The sequence below is a fragment of the Coregonus clupeaformis genome, chromosome 13 (assembly GCF_020615455.1).
Source record: "Coregonus clupeaformis isolate EN_2021a chromosome 13, ASM2061545v1, whole genome shotgun sequence".
Classification (NCBI taxonomy): domain Eukaryota; kingdom Metazoa; phylum Chordata; class Actinopteri; order Salmoniformes; family Salmonidae; genus Coregonus; species Coregonus clupeaformis.
The window spans coordinates 41,318,175-41,333,753 of record NC_059204.1 but is presented as its reverse complement, the minus strand read 5'-3'; the positions used below and the strand labels follow the sequence as shown (position 1 = coordinate 41,333,753).

Genomic DNA, 15,579 nt, shown 5'->3' with positions numbered 1-15,579 from the left:
CCGTTCATCTTTCCCTCGATCCTGACTAGTCTCCCAGTCCCTGCCGCTGAAAAACATGCCCACAGCATGATACTGCCACCACCATGCTTCACCATAAGGATGGTGCCAGGTTTCTTCCAGACGTGACGCTTCGCATTGGTTTCATCAGACCAGAGAATCTTGGTTCTCATGGTCTGAGAGTCCTTTAGGTTCCTTTTGGCAAACTCCAAGCGGGCTGTCATGTGCCTTTTACTGAGGAGTGGAGCTCTGTCAGAGTGACCATCGGGTTCTTGGTCACCTCCCTGACAAAGGCCCTTAGTCCCCTCCTAAACTCCCTGTTCAACCACAACTGCGTGGCCAAGCACGACTCCAACACTATCATTAAGTTTGCTGACGACACAACAGTGGTAGGCCTGATCACCGACAACGATGAGACAGCCTGTAGGGAGGAGGTCAGAGACCTGGCAGTGTGGTGCCAGAACAACAACCTATCCCTCAACGTGAGCAAGACAAAGGAGATGATCGTGGACTACAGGAAAAAGACGGCTGAACATGCACCCATTCACATCGACGGGGCTGTAGTGGAGATGGGTCGAGAGTTTCAAGTTCCTTGGTGTCCACATCACCAACAAACTATCATGGTCCAAACACACCAAGAAAGTCATGAAGAGGGAACGACACGCCTTATCCCTCTCAGGAGACTGAAAAGATTTGGCATGGGTCCCCAGATCCTCAAAAAGTCTACAGCTGCACCATCGAGAGCATCCTGACCGGTTGCATCACTGCCTGGAATGGCAACTGCTCGGCAATCCGACCGTAAGGCGCTACAGAGGGTGGTGTATACGGCCCAGTACATCACTGGGGCCAAGCTTCCTGCCATCCAGGACCTCTATACCAGGAGGTGTCAGAGGAAGGCCCAAAAAATTATCTGACTCCCGTCACCCAAGTCATAGACTGTTCTCTCTGCTTCCGCACGGCAAGCAGTACCGGAGCGCCAAATCTAGGTCCAAAAGGCTCATTAACAGCTTCTACCCCCAAGCCATAAGACTGCTGAAAAATTAATCAAATGGCCACCTGGACTATTTGCATTGACAATACTCGCTGTTTATTATCTATGCATAGTCACTTTACCCCTATCTACACTACCGGTCAAAAGTTTTAGAACACCTACTCATTCAAGGGTTTTTCTTTATTTTTACTATTTTCTACATTGTAGAATAGTAGTGAAGACATCAACGCTATGAAATAACACATATGGAATCATGTAGTAACCAAAAAAGTGTTAAACAAATCACAATATATTTTATATTTGAAATTCTTCAAATAGCCACCCTTTGCCTTGATGACAGCGTTGCACACTCTTGGCATTCTCTCAACCAGCTTCACCTGAAATGCTTTTCCAACAGCCTTGAAGGAGTTCCCACATATGCTGAGCACTTGTTGGCTGCTTTTCCTTCACGCTGCCGTCCGACTCATCCCAAACCATCTAATTTGGGTTGAGGTCGGGGGATTGTGGAGGCCAGGTCATCTGATGCAGCACTCCATCACTCTCCTTCTTGGTAAAATAGCCCTTACACAGCCTGGAGGTGTGTTGGGTCATTGTCCTGTTGAAAAATAAATGATAGTCCCACTAAGCCCAAACCAGATGGGATGGCGTATTGCTGCAGAATGCTGTGGTAGCCATGCTGGTTAAGTGTGCCATGCTGGTTAAGTGTGCCTTGAATTCTAAATAAATTACAGACAGTGTCACCAGCAAAGCACCCCCACACCATAACACCTCCTCCTCCAAGCTTTATGATGGGAAATACACATTCGGAGATCATCCGTTCTCCCACAGCGCTTCTCACAAAGACACGGCGGTTGGAACCAAAAATCTCAAATTTGGACTCCAGACCAAAGGACAAATTTCCACCGGTCTAATGTCCATTGCTCGTGTTTCTTGGCCCAAGCAGGTCTCTTCTTCTTATTGGTGTCCTTTAGTAGTGGTTTCTTTGCAGCAATTCGACCATGAAGGCCTGATTCACACAGTCCCCTCTGAACAGTTGTTGAGATGTGTCTGTGACTTGAACTCTGTGAAGCATTTATTTGGTCTGCAATTTCTGAGGCTGGTAACTCCAATGAACTTATCCTCTGCAGCAGAGGTAACTCTGGGTCTTCCATTCCTGTGGCGATCCTCATGATGGTTTTTGCGACTGCACTTGAAGAAACTATCAAAGTTCTTGAAATGTTCCGTATTGACTGACCTTCATGTCTTAAAGTAATGATGGAATGTCGTTTCTCTTTGCTTATTTACATTTACATTTTAGTCATTTAGCAGACGCTCTTATCCAGAGCGACTTACAGTTAGTGAATACATTTTTTTTTTTTATACTGGCCCCCCGTGGGAATCGAACCCACAACCCTGGCGTTGCAAACGCCATGCTCTATCAACTGAGCTACATCCCTGCCGGCCATTCCCTCCCCTACCCTGGACGAATTGTGTGCCGCCCATGAGTCTCCCGGTCGCGGCCGGCTGCGACAGAGCCTGGATTCGAACCAGGATCTAGTGGCACAGTTAGCACTGCGATGCAGTGCCTTAGACCACTGCGCCACTCAGGAGTATTTGAGCTGTTCTTGCCATAATATGGACTTGGTCTTTTACCAAATAGGACTATCTTCTGTATACACCCCTTACCTTGTCACAACACAACTGATTGGCTCAAATGCATTAAAAGAAGGAAAGAAATTCCACAAATTAACTTTCAAGAAGGCACACCTCAGGAAGCTGGTTGAGAGAATGCCAAGAGTGTGCAAAACTGTCATCAAGGGTGGCTATTTGAAGAATCTCAAATACAAAATGTATTTTGATTTTGTTTAACACCTTTTTGGTTACTAATTGATTCCATATGCGTTATTTAATAGTTTTGATGTCTTCACTATTATTCTACAATGTAAGAAATAGTAAAAATAAAGAAAAAGGGCACAAACGAAAATGAAAGTTTGGTACGATCGGAAGGCCTGAAACCGCACTTTCGATGTGGGGGACCAAGTCCTGGTTTTGTTGCCCGTTCTGGGGTCACCGTTATAGGCTCGCTTTTCAGGCCCTTACCCCATAGTGGAAAAAAATTGTAATCTGGATTACATCGTCGCCACACCGGAGCACAGGAGAAAAACCTGGTTGTGTCATGTCAACATGTTGAAACCATACTTCACCCGCTATGATTGGGCGGCGAAGTTGGTGGAAACCGGTAGTGATGTTCTGCCTGTGGCCACTGCTGTCACCATGTGCCAGTTGGACGGTTTAGTAACTCAGAGATTCTAGAAAACCTTGATGTATTTTTGGCACACTTGTCTCCGGAGGAAAAAGGCGACATGGTTGCACTGCTTTTAGAATATCAGGGTTTATTCTAAGATGTGGCAACTCAGACAAATGTACTAGAGCATGACATTGACGTTGGGGACTCGGCCCCGATCCAACAACATGCCTTTCAAGTGAACCCTGAAAGAGAGAGAAGCTCCACAGTGAGTTGGTAACTTCCTCACGAGAGGAAAGTTACTACAGATATTGCAGGAGTTTCCCCTTGAAATCAGACATGTCCGTGGTAAGGACAACTTGGTTGCTGATTGTCTTTCAAGGGTGGGCAGTCAATACGTTTTGTGTTTAGCCAGTGTGTAGCCTTGGCTCACAATTTATTTGACTGCACGTTTTTAAAAACGTGGCGTTTTAGGCTATGTTTCTTTTACAAAAAATAATAATAAACAAAGAGAAAAAAATATTAAGATTGTTGAAAAAAAGCATTTTTATATATACAGTATATTTACCAAAAAAAAAGTGTTTTGTCTTGTACTGTCACGGATACGGCCGAGGCTGCCCCTCCTCCTCGTTCATGCAGGCTTCGGCGGTCGTCGTCACCGGAGTACTAGCTGCCACCGATCGATGTTTCTGTGTCTCACTAGTTCTGTCTGTATTGTTCACACCTGTTACCCATTAGGCTTATTAGTTTCCCTATATTACCTCTGTTTTCCCTCCTGAGTGTGTGCGTGATTGTTCTTGTTACGTCGTCTGTTGAGCTGTTGTTTTTGCTCTTCCCTGCGTGGAGGGTTTGCATTATTTACTTGGAGTCGAGTAAAGCCATTAATTCTCAGTTCTGTGTCCTGCGCCTGATTCCGTTTCCCCACTGCACCCAGACTCTGACATGTATTTAATTGTTGACAACCAGTAGATGCCATGTTTATATTGGAGAAGGCGACACATTTAAGTTGGTTATGTTGTGCAATGGAAGTTGTTTTCTGTTGGTGGTGAGCAAACTTGTCCAACAAAAATATAGGATATATTTGTTGTCTTAAGGGGGAAGGTGTTACAGGTTTAGTTTTTTCCATTTATGTTTTGAGGTTGGATTTTAGTGGCTTGCGAAAGTATTCACCCCCCTTGGCATTTTTCCTATTTTGTTGCCTGTCACGCCCTGGCTCGGGGGACTCTCGTATGTTGAGCCAGGGTGTTAGTTTCTATGTTTTGTGTTGTAGGTTGTGGGTCTAGTTTGTATTTCTATGTTGGCCTGAGTGACTCCCAATCAGAGGCAACGAGTGTCAGCTGGTTGTCTCTGATTGGGAGCCATATTTAAACTGTCTGTCTTTCCCTTTGTGTTTGTGGTTTCTTGTTCTTATTTGGTTTGTGTTAAACCGTAGACATCACGTTATCGTCTGTTGTTTTGATCGTGTGATCATTCTCGAAATAAATATGTTCACCTTCAACGCTGCGCATTGGTCCTCCTCCTTAGACGATCGTGACAGAAGAAACCACCAAGATGTGACCAAGCAGCGTGTCCAGGAGCCATCGCCAGGGAGATCCCTAACAGATCTCCTTCGCCTCCTCGACTGGGTCAAGCCGAGTGAGGAAGAGAAGGGCTTGACATTGTGGCAGAAGGGCGAACGGCTGGCGAGGGACATGGAGACCTTGGCCACGGGTAGGAGTGAAGCCCAGACAATTTTTAGGGGGGGGCTAACGCCGTGGACGACGGGCCAGCAGGAGACCGCGGCAGAGCGGCCCAGCGGGTTGGCAGAGGAGGCCGCCAGGATACGGGGGCCACTGGTCGAAGAGGGGGTGGAAGGTGTAGAAGCACGGCGAGAGGTACTGGGGTGTGTTACCAGTCCGGTCCGGCCCATTCCAGATCCCGGCGTAGGACCAGTGGTGTGTGTCCCCAGTACGGTCCGGCCTGTTCCTGCTCCCCGCACCAAGTCAGTGGTGCGCTTCGTCAGCCCGGCTCGGCCCGTTCCTGCTCCCCGCACCAAGTCAGTGGTGCGTTTCGTCAGCCCGGCTCGGCCCGTTCCTGCTCCCCGCACCAAGTCAGTGGTGCGCTTCGTCAGCCCGGCTCGGTCCGTCCCTGCTCCCCGCACCAAGTCAGTGGTGCGCTTCGTCAGCCCGGTTCGGCCCGTTCCTGCTCCCTGCACCAAGTCAGTGGTGCGCTTCGTCAGCCGGTTCGGCCCGTTCCTGCTCCCCGCACCAAGTCAGTGGGGCGTTTCGTCAGCCGGTTTGGCCCGCTCCTGCTCCCCGCACCAAGTCGGGTGCGTTTCGTCAGCCCGGCTCGGGCCGTCCCTGCTCCCCACACCAAGCCAGTGGTGTGCGTCGTCAGTCCGGCACAGCCCGTGCCTGTTCCACTGGTGCCTGGTTCGGCACGGGTCAGCTGCTTCACGCCGGAGCTAGAGCAATCCGCTCCACCAGTGTGCAGTCCAGCTCCGGTCAGCAGGGCCAGACCGGACCAGGGGTACTTTGGGGGGTTAGAGAGCGAGTGGGGATCATGCCCGGAGCCGGATCCGCCGCCTAGGCGGAGTGCCCACCCGGTCCCTCCCCTGTTGTGTTTGGTTGGCACGGTCGGAGTCCGCGCCTTTAGGGGGGGGTACTGTCACGCCCTGGCTCGGGGGACTCTTGTATGTTGAGCCAGGGTGTTAGTTTCTATGTTTTGTGTTGTAGGTTGTGGGTCTAGTTTGTATTTCTATGTTGGCCTGAGTGACTCCCAATCAGAGGCAACGAGTGTCAGCTGGTTGTCTCTGATTGGGAGCCATATTTAAACTGTCTGTCTTTCCCTTTGTGTTTGTGGTTTCTTGTTCTTATTTGGTTTGTGTTAAACCGTAGACATCACGTTATCGTCTGTTGTTTTGATCGTGTGATCATTCTCGAAATAAATATGTTCACCTTCAACGCTGTGCATTGGTCCTGACATTGCCTTACAACCTGGAATTAAAATGTATTTTTTGGGGGGTTTGTATAATTTGATTTACACAACACGCCTACCACTTTGAAGATGCAAAATATTTTTTATTGTGAAACAAACAAGAAATAATACAAGAAAACAGAAAATTGAGCGTGCATAACTATTCACCCACCCAAAGTCAATACTTTGTAGAGCCACCTTTTGCAACGATTACAGCTGCAAGTCTTGTGGTATGTCTCTATAAGCTTGGCACATCTAGCCACTGGGATTTTTGCCCATTCTTCAAGGCAAAACTGCTCCAGCTCCTTCAAGTTGGATGGGTTCCGCTGGTGTACAGCAATCTTTAGGTCATACCACAGATTCTCAATTGGATTGAGGTCTGGGCTTTGACTAGGCCATTCCAAGACATTTAAATGTTTCCCCTTAAACCACTCGAGTGTTGCTTTAGCAGTATGCTTAGGGTCATTGTCCTGCTGGAAGGTGAACATCCGTCCCAGTCTCAAATCTCTGGAAGACTGAAACAGGTTTCCCTCAAGAATTTCCCTGTATTTAGCGCCATCCATCATTCCTTCAATTCTGACCAATTTCCCAGTCCCTACCGATGAAAAACATCCCCACAGCATGATGCTGCCACCACCATGCTTAACTGTGGGGATGGTGTTCTCGGGGTGATGAGAGGTGTTGGGTTTGCGCCAGACATATCGTTTTCCTTGATGGCCATAAAGCTCAATTCTAGTCTCATCTGACCAGAGCCTTTTGGCAAACACCTTTAAGCAATGGCTTTTTTCTGGCCACTCTTCCATAAAGCCCAGCTCTGTGGAGTGTACGGCTTAAAGTGGTCCTATTGCCAGATACTCCAATCTCCGCTGTGGAGCTTTGCAGCTCCTTCAGGGTTATCTTTGGTCTCTTTGTTGCCTCTCTGATTAATGCCCTCCTTGCCTGGTCCGTGAGTTTTGGTGGGCGGCCCTCTCTTGGCAGGTTTGTTGTGGTGCCATATTCTTTCAATTTTTTAATAATGGATTTAATGGTGCTCCGTGGGATGTTCAAAGTTCTGGATATCTTTTTATAACCCAACCCTGATCTGTACTTCTCCACAACTTTGTCCCTGACCTGTTTGGAGAGCTCCTTGGTCTTTATGTGCCGCTTGCTTGGTGGTGCCCGTTGCTTAGTGGTGTTGCAGACTCTGGGGCCTTTCAGAACAGGTGTGTGTATATATACTGAGATCATGGGACACTTAGATTGCACATCGGTGGACTTTATTTAACTATTTATGTGACTTCTGAAGGTAATTGGTTGCACCAGATCTTATTTAGGGGCTTCATACATATGCACGCACCACTTTTCCGTTGTCTATTTTTTTGAATTTTTTTTCACAAGTTATTTTTTTCATTTCACTTCACCAATTTGGACTATTTTGTGTATGTCCATTACATGAAGTCCAAATAAAAATCCATTTAAATTACAGGTTGTAATGCAACAAAATAGGAAAAACGCCAGGGGGGATGAATACTTTTGCAAGGCACTGTATAGCCCGTTAGCCCATAGGGCACACCAATTGGTCACCTCGTTGGTCAGTATGTGTAACACCTGTGCTGGTTGCCTTCTCGTTAGTGGGAAGTTGTTTCACCTGTGCTGGCCCAGGTGCTATTTAAGAGTGGCTGGCCCAGTGCTCTAGTTGTCTTGACAGATGCGGAAGGTTAACACCTTTAGTTGGCACACCCTATTTTGATTTCTAGACAAACAATCCTTTATCTGATTTCCCTGATTTTGTTTTGCTCCACCTTTTTGGTTTCCTTCCTGTCTTTAAGTTTGGTGTGGGTTTTTCTTTTGTTTGCCTCTTCTTGGGCAAATTTAGTGGGCGCTCATGGTGGGTGTCTTTTAGGTTCCAGTTGTTGTTGCTAGTCAACTTTCAATGGACACCCTATAAGTGCCTTTCATAACCCCTCCTAAAACCCCACCTGTTTTAGTTGTTGGTCAGTGACTCTTTGTTAGTTTTCCCTTCTGTTTGAGAGACATTTTTGCTGGGGAACGTAACAGACGTGATTGTTTATAATCTATCCAAATAGGGGTCATGAAAAAAACAACAAGCTGTACAGATCATTGTCATAATCTTTTAATCAAAACAGGATAAAAACATAAGGGTTTTCACAATTAGATCTATACAGTTTTGGACAATTCAACACCAGTCTTTATCTTACAAATACGATGACAGGCTATGAGGGGCACAGACACAACATAGAAAAGGCTAACCAGTTCAAAGGATAGGATAGATAAGTCTGATATTCATAGAGAAAAGTGTACAGTATTATTGAATGCAGGGAAAATAAACACTTAGTGTGAAGATCAATATGACAAAACTGCAAGTAAAAGGGATCATGTTTGATGAAATCTAATAAAAGAGAATAAGAATACAAATTCCCACCAACGGTCAATATAAAACTGTTTTAGAGAAAACATTGCCATCTCTGATGTATGTTGCTTATTTCAACACCATTGTCAGCTCCCGCCATATTGAGTGCGCGATAAGAACATGTCCTGTGATATAACACATCTATAACATAGCAAAAACGACTAATTCCCCTTTTATGTGACTTGAGGTGAGATTAACAACATCTCTTATATTTGCCTGAAGGAGTTTGTTGACACCCTCACATCGGGGGAACACACTAGAAGAGGAGATTAACAACATCTCTTATATTTGCCTGAAGGAGTTTGTTGACACCCTCACATCGGGGGAACACACTAGAAGAGGAGGATCTGGACTACCGATGCTCCCAGTGCTGGAACTTCCGTCTCCAAGGTCCCGGGCCACCAAATACTGTAAACTCAACTCGGACGACCCACCAGGACTAGAATCACCTCTGCTGACACAACCCCCCAGAACAACACACAGTTCCTTGAGATCGAAATTCTCCTTTACCAATCCGTCTTGCACTCGTTCCAAATCAGCCAGCTTCTTCAGATGATCACCCAAGTCCTCGCGCATCACTTTGGCGGCGTGGTGTCCAAAGAGTTGCCACTCTAGCGAAAGTGTTTTTACTTTCATTCGGTCGTCGTCCAGGAAACTACATACTTCTCTCAGTTCTTGGTTCTCCCCCTGAAGCCTATTATTGACCACTTTGAGTTCCCTGATTTCGAGTAATTGCTTCTGTAGTTGTTTATTAACTTCTTTAATTAACCGTCCTCGTTGTATAAGGGCTGTCCTCTTGTTGGCCTCCTCTTTGCGTAACAGGGCCACGATATATTTTTTGGAGAATGATAAGTCCTCGTCGGACATTTTAGATGGCTTTCGGCTGTCAATCTCGCTGTTGCTGCACATTTTGTCTTTTACTGTATAGGCGAGTGCGGCTCAATGACTATGCATGGAAAATATGCCGGTTTGCCAAAAAATAAACATTCATAAAATAGGTAATGGAATGCTTACAAGATGATGACGTAAAATGTTTGTCCTCATTTTTCCACGACGCCCTGATCCTCAACGCTACGGAGGATGTATGTTGCAAAACAAGCCTTTCCCCACATTGCCTCTGTCATTGTCATTTTCACGATACGAAGTGAAACGAGCGTTTTATGTAGGCCTTGCCTAGAATAATATGCGATTTGTATCGATGCCTCTTCTAAAGCGCGAGGAAAAAATGGCTGTTAAAAATTGCCGGTTAAGAAGAACATAGTTCGTCACCACTAATGTTGATGTAAAAAATACAGTATTTTCTCACTTTCGCCAGGGGGGCGCTCAAGTCTAGTCCACAGAAAATGCGCATACAGATTTTTGGAACAAAGGACAATGCCCAGCTCAAGTCACCTAAGAAATATATCCGTACTCAGTGTTTAGATTAGGCAAATATAATGGCAAACTATAGCCTACATAGGCCTATTGGTCTAGGCTATCTTATTATATATCCCATGCAGCGAACACGCTTAACTTCAGCTGTTTACATACAAACGTTGCTGATTTCAGCACGGTGGATAGCTCCAGAATTTTGATAATTTCAGGACCACGGACCGTTCCATAATTTTGTTCATTTCAGCACCAGGGACAGTGCCCTGCGTGCCATTGAACGCTTCAAAGAACTCGTCCAGTCATACAGTATTTTGCTAGAAAACTTTAGAAATATTGTAACGTTTTTTTCGTTGTACAAATGATAAATATGCTATTGTCTTGTCATTAAATGCTATTGAAGGTCATGACTTGACCTGCTGACAACAAAAATCGGAAAACCCAATTTATCCACTGCAGTAGAGGGCAGTAAGTGTCTAGTATCAAATGTGCTATTCTCTAGAGATAGCCATCAAAGGGAAACAAAGTTGCGCTTTCTGTTGTGGATTTTGAGAGGAGACCCAATTACTTGTCAGCAGACACCTCTAGACATCTCTCAATGTCATTTACCTTTAGTTTCTATGCAGTTTTTAGTGTTCTTTTGAATGCAGGTCTATGCAAATTTGATAATCTGTTGTCCCTAATTCTGTGCAGAACCCGACGTTTTAACTTCGCAGATGCTGTTTACCCAAACTTAAGGTGCCTGCTGCAATATTTTAGCTGGCTACCTTTTACCCTCGACTTGACAGATACATAACAACTAATTAAAGGTTAAGTATCATTATTGTTAATCCCTTATGTGGCTATGTTACATAATAATCGTTGTGGTGTGAATACCCTTTTAAATGGGTCATCGATCACTGACTTTTAATGCCAGCTTCACCTAGAAACATGACACTCAGTGGATCAACTTTGCAGTCTATCAATAGTGAATGCCTCTGTAAGGCCTCATGTAAATAGGCTATCATTCTGATTGTGTACACACTCTTAAAAAAAAAAAGGTTCTGGATAGAACCAAAAAGGGTTATATTGCTTGCTTCATATATGGAACCCCTAAATTCCTCAAACTCAACTCTGGACCTCGAAACCAGTTCCACTGCATTTTTTCGTTGTTCCCCTTTAATCAGGGATTGATTTAGACCTGGGACACAAGTTGTGTGCAATTATTTATCAGGTAGAACAGAAAACCAGCAGGCTCCGGACCTCGTAGGGTAAGAGTTGAGTACCCCTGCCCTAAAGGTTCTTTGATCAGAACGCCAGGGGTTCTTCTTCACGGAACCAAAATTGGTTCCATATAAAACCCTTGAGTTCCATATAGGGTTATATATGGAACCCTTTTTGGTTCCATACAGAACATTTTTTTCCAAGAGTGTAGACTACTGTTTTTAGCTACTCAGCTACTAGACTTTCCTAAATTAACACTCTGCAGTCTTTTTTTGTTCCTCATTAGCTTACAAGATGTCTATGGAACTGGATGTGTTTGTGGGAAACCAACTATCATGGATATGGACATCTATCAGCTTTGGTTGGACGGCCTCACAGGTTTGTCTTTATCCTATTTGGTTGAGACTTTGGAATGACATGGATGTAGTGGTGACACTGCACTTTGTGACAGAGGAATTGACTGATTTTGCTGTATGATTATTACCTACATTTGTTTTGAAATCACACCACAATAGAATGTCAATGACCAGACCGTGACATAATTTAGGTTACATCCTATTGTCTCTCTCCCATGTCTGCCTTGCTTATCCTCACAGTGAGTTATGCAGTGAAGGTGCTGATGGATGAGGGGGCATTACTGGAGTGTGAAGTGAATGCCGAGGTTCTGACCAGCGATACCATGGACCAGTTCAGAACCTTCCAGATGTGTGAACGTCTCTTACATTTCCCCACCAAACTGGGCTACTCTTCCAGATCCCTGCCCAGCACTAGAGAATACTAATTGAAAGGTGTGTGTTCAATTCCATAAATCTTTATTGTTCCCAAAGCCAAGGACAATTTGTGTGCAAACAGAAATAGACACAGAAACAAATACAAATACTGTGTGTGTGTGCAGACGTGTGTGTGTGTGAGATGGAGAAGAGTTAACCAGCGTGTTATTATTTTCTGCAGGCACCATGAGTTTGACAGTGTGTTTGCCAGAGAGGTGCCCTGGGAAGAATTTCTCCAAAGGGACCAATAATGACCTGGACGACATCAGCTCTAAAACAGGGATCACACTGAAGAGCTGCAGGAGACAGGTGAGACTAACACAAACACCACCCCGAGAAGGGGCTGCATTAATATAGTGTGACTCCTGACTGTATTAACACACAACTCCCATCTTGAGAAGAACCTGTCATTCAAGAGCAGCTTAAATGCAGAAGGACAGGCCAGGACATCAGCTGGACACCACTGCTCTGTAATTTAATTATCTGTCCAGTTTAAGCACTGTCATGCAGCGATTTGCCTGCCAGCCATGGGGCTTTTAGGGTGAGGTCATGAATAGAAATACAAAAGTCATCTGATATAGAGCATACCAACACGAAGCACATCTCTGTCTGTCTGTCTGTCTGTCGCTCTCTCTCTCTAGTTTGACAATTTCAAGCGGTTGTTCAAGGTAGTGGAGGAGCTCAAGGGCCCCCTAGTGGAGAACATACAGCGTCACTTCTTGCTGTCAACACACTGGCAAGGTGGATACAAGAATAAAGTGAAGGACAGAGGGAGGAATAAGGAAGGAGAAACAGAAAGAGTGTAGCGAAAGAGATCTGTCAACCATAAGTCTAGTATATATATTCACAGGAAATAACATACCTGTGTATTCCTGGGTAAATGTTATTGTGTGACTGTTTATAGACCATTTGACTATATGGTTTATAGAATGATGGATGATAAAAGGATAATTGCCTGTGTTAGTTTCCTTAGGTTCAGGCCCTCCAACGTACTGTGCCTCCCTCTAACTTGTCTCTCTATCCCTCCAGGGACTATGCTGCCATTGTGTTCTTTGCAAACAGCCATTTTGAGACAGGAAAGAGGAAGCTGCAGTACCTCTCCTTCCAGGACTTTGCCTTCTGTGCAGACCAGCTCATCAGTTACTGGACAATAGTAGCAGTGGGTAAGATGCATCTCTGTTGATGTGACCAGTCATTGATGGCACCAAAGCATGCACAATGCTGCTAAATTTAGTAGAGAATGCAAGAAGACAGTCCCATGAAAAATTGTTGGCATAATATAAATAATTATTTGAACCCAAAGCTGTTGTCACAAACAATGCAGGACATATTCGGCTTTCTGGCACCAGATCCCATTAGTTTTTTTTTGTCTCTGTCTCTTCACAGATAGCTTGATGGAGGATATGGATGTTGACCAAAATAAAGAGTTTCTGCATGAACTGAAAGATCTGAAGGTTTTGGTTAATGACAAAGACATGCTGGACCAACATAAAATGTAAGATGGGTGAACCATGTGTATGAAAGTGCTTGTGTGGGTTGATGTTGAGAGTTATAGAAATGATTAATCATTGATGTCTTTTCTGGTCCCCCTCTTGACTCTTTTCTCTCCGCTTGTCTCGCTTCTTAGCCTGGTGTGTGCTTCTCTGAGGGGAAACATCTAAGTCTACAAGTTGATGGAGACTAACTTCAAAGTGAGCAACTGATAAGTGCTTCACAGACTAAGATATGTACATATCAGAGTTGGAGTTGTTTTTAACCAGAAGTTAAATACTATATTCACTATATTCAATAGTTATTTTCAACTCAAAAGTGTCTAAATAATGATAAATTAATAAGTTAAAGTAAAATATATCAAAGCTATATGGAACTACTGTGTAATATGAATCGAATAGTCTTACATTTCAGACTTTGATTCCTATTCAGATTGAGATGAACATCCCACATCTCTCCCCCCACTGAAAGAAAACAATATGGATGGAATTTGAATCTGTTTTAAGTTGTAAGAATTTATTTGTTGCTCTCTTTTTCTATCTCACGATCTCTCTGCACACAGAATCTTTCTAGAGTTCTGATAAACCTTGCATCTAAACACACAAATACCAAAGATGTCAGAGATTTATTCATCGACCTTGTGGCAAATTAACTTGTTATTTTATGTGACAATTACCTTTTTAACATGTTTCCAAAACTTGTAGTGAATTCCACTTTTTGGCATTATAGATTGTAGAAACAAATTTGACATGATCTTAGACATGATCTTAGACATGTATGTAAATAAACTGGCGTCATCAAAAGCTGCATCCTCCAAATGTACAACGAATAAGCAGATCCCTGCACGTTGGTCTGGACCTCCTTATTGATCACGTTGGTCTGGACCTCCTTATTGATCACGTTGGTCTGGACCTCCTTATTGATCACGTTGGTCTGGACCTCCTTATTGATCTTTATTGATCTTACTGTGAATCTCAGTCGTCCCTCATGCATTTACGTAACTACCTCAGCCCAGTACAGTCCACTTCTCCACCTCTCCCTGATATTACCTAGTTCTCTCGGTCTCCTTCTGTCTCTTCAGTCCCCCCTATAAATATAATGAATGAACATCTTCTGATGTGCAAATTGTGATTTAAATAAAGTAAAGATATTTGTTTAAGAAAGATGTTTAAACTGTTTAGTAAATGTTTGTGAAAGTGTGAGGGTCTGTTTGTAGGTTATGTGTGTGTTTGTGTGTGTGTGTGTTTCTATGTGTGTTATAAGGAGGTGGTTAGCAGCAGGGAGCTACAGTTGGTCAGGGTTGTCTGGGAGGGGGGTTTGGGCCTGAACTGAGACTTTACCAGTGTTGGGGAGTAGTGAACTACATGTAGTTCCACTAGTAATTAAACTACATTTTGCAGTAGCTTGGTGGTAGTTGAACAAAATTCAAATCTTGGTAGTGTTTTCAGTAGTTCGTTTTTGCCATGTAGTGGTGTAGCTAACTACTGGAACTACAGACTACTTTTTTAGCTAAAATAAAATATGGCTGAAGTAGGCAATCATTTGCTTTCTTTTTCGGCATCAGACCTGCCTAGTTCTCACTTGAAATATCGTTTTTGTGTTTAATAGTATAAATGACTACACTGTGATCTGTGTTCTTACAATTTGTATTCTACGACATTTCAGATTTACATATGATACTTTTTCATGAAGTAATTTGGATGTAGTGAACTACTTTTTCAAAGTAACTTAAGTTAACTAAATTGTATTTTTCTTAAGGTAGCTTTAGAGTAGCTTAACTTCTGCAAGATAATGTAAGGACTGGGTTTGATTGAATCCAGGTATGTCCTTTCCCTAGAGCGCAGTGTTTTAACCACTATGGCGACTACAGTGCCACACATTGTTCTGCACGTACTATACATAAATCAAGCATGAGGCCATTTGGTAGTCTACTCTGTCTTCCAGTGTGACCATTAGTTTAACAGATGAAAAGGTATGGGCCTAAATTGATCTATTTTACATAATGCAGTTCTGTTCAGGTCACCACATGGGAGAAACTGAACATGGCAAGCAATTCATGCACAGTCTGAATTGGGATACGTGCACATAGGACAAGTATTACTGTTTGTGCCACTGTCATACTTAACTTCTCTCTCTCTTTTTGTGTCTCTCATAGACTCTGGAATAGCAC

General features: G+C 44.0%; 1 protein-coding gene and 1 pseudogene across 1 annotated transcript; one reads left to right on the top strand and one right to left on the bottom strand.

The window, feature by feature from the left end:
* Positions 1 to 8,264: 8,264 nt before the first annotated feature.
* LOC121579473 (coiled-coil domain-containing protein 85B-like) lies at positions 8,265 to 9,992 on the bottom strand. The gene is made up of 2 exons (XM_041894077.2): positions 8,890 to 9,992; positions 8,265 to 8,813 (listed from the first exon to the last, which is right to left on the bottom strand). The coding sequence occupies exons 1-2, from the start codon at positions 9,484 to 9,486 to the stop codon at positions 8,784 to 8,786; spliced, it is 627 nt and encodes a 208-aa protein (XP_041750011.1). The 5' UTR covers positions 9,487 to 9,992; the 3' UTR covers positions 8,265 to 8,783.
* Positions 9,993 to 11,094: 1,102 nt separating this feature from the next.
* LOC121579474 lies at positions 11,095 to 14,782 on the top strand (annotated as a pseudogene).
* Positions 14,783 to 15,579: the final 797 nt, after the last annotated feature.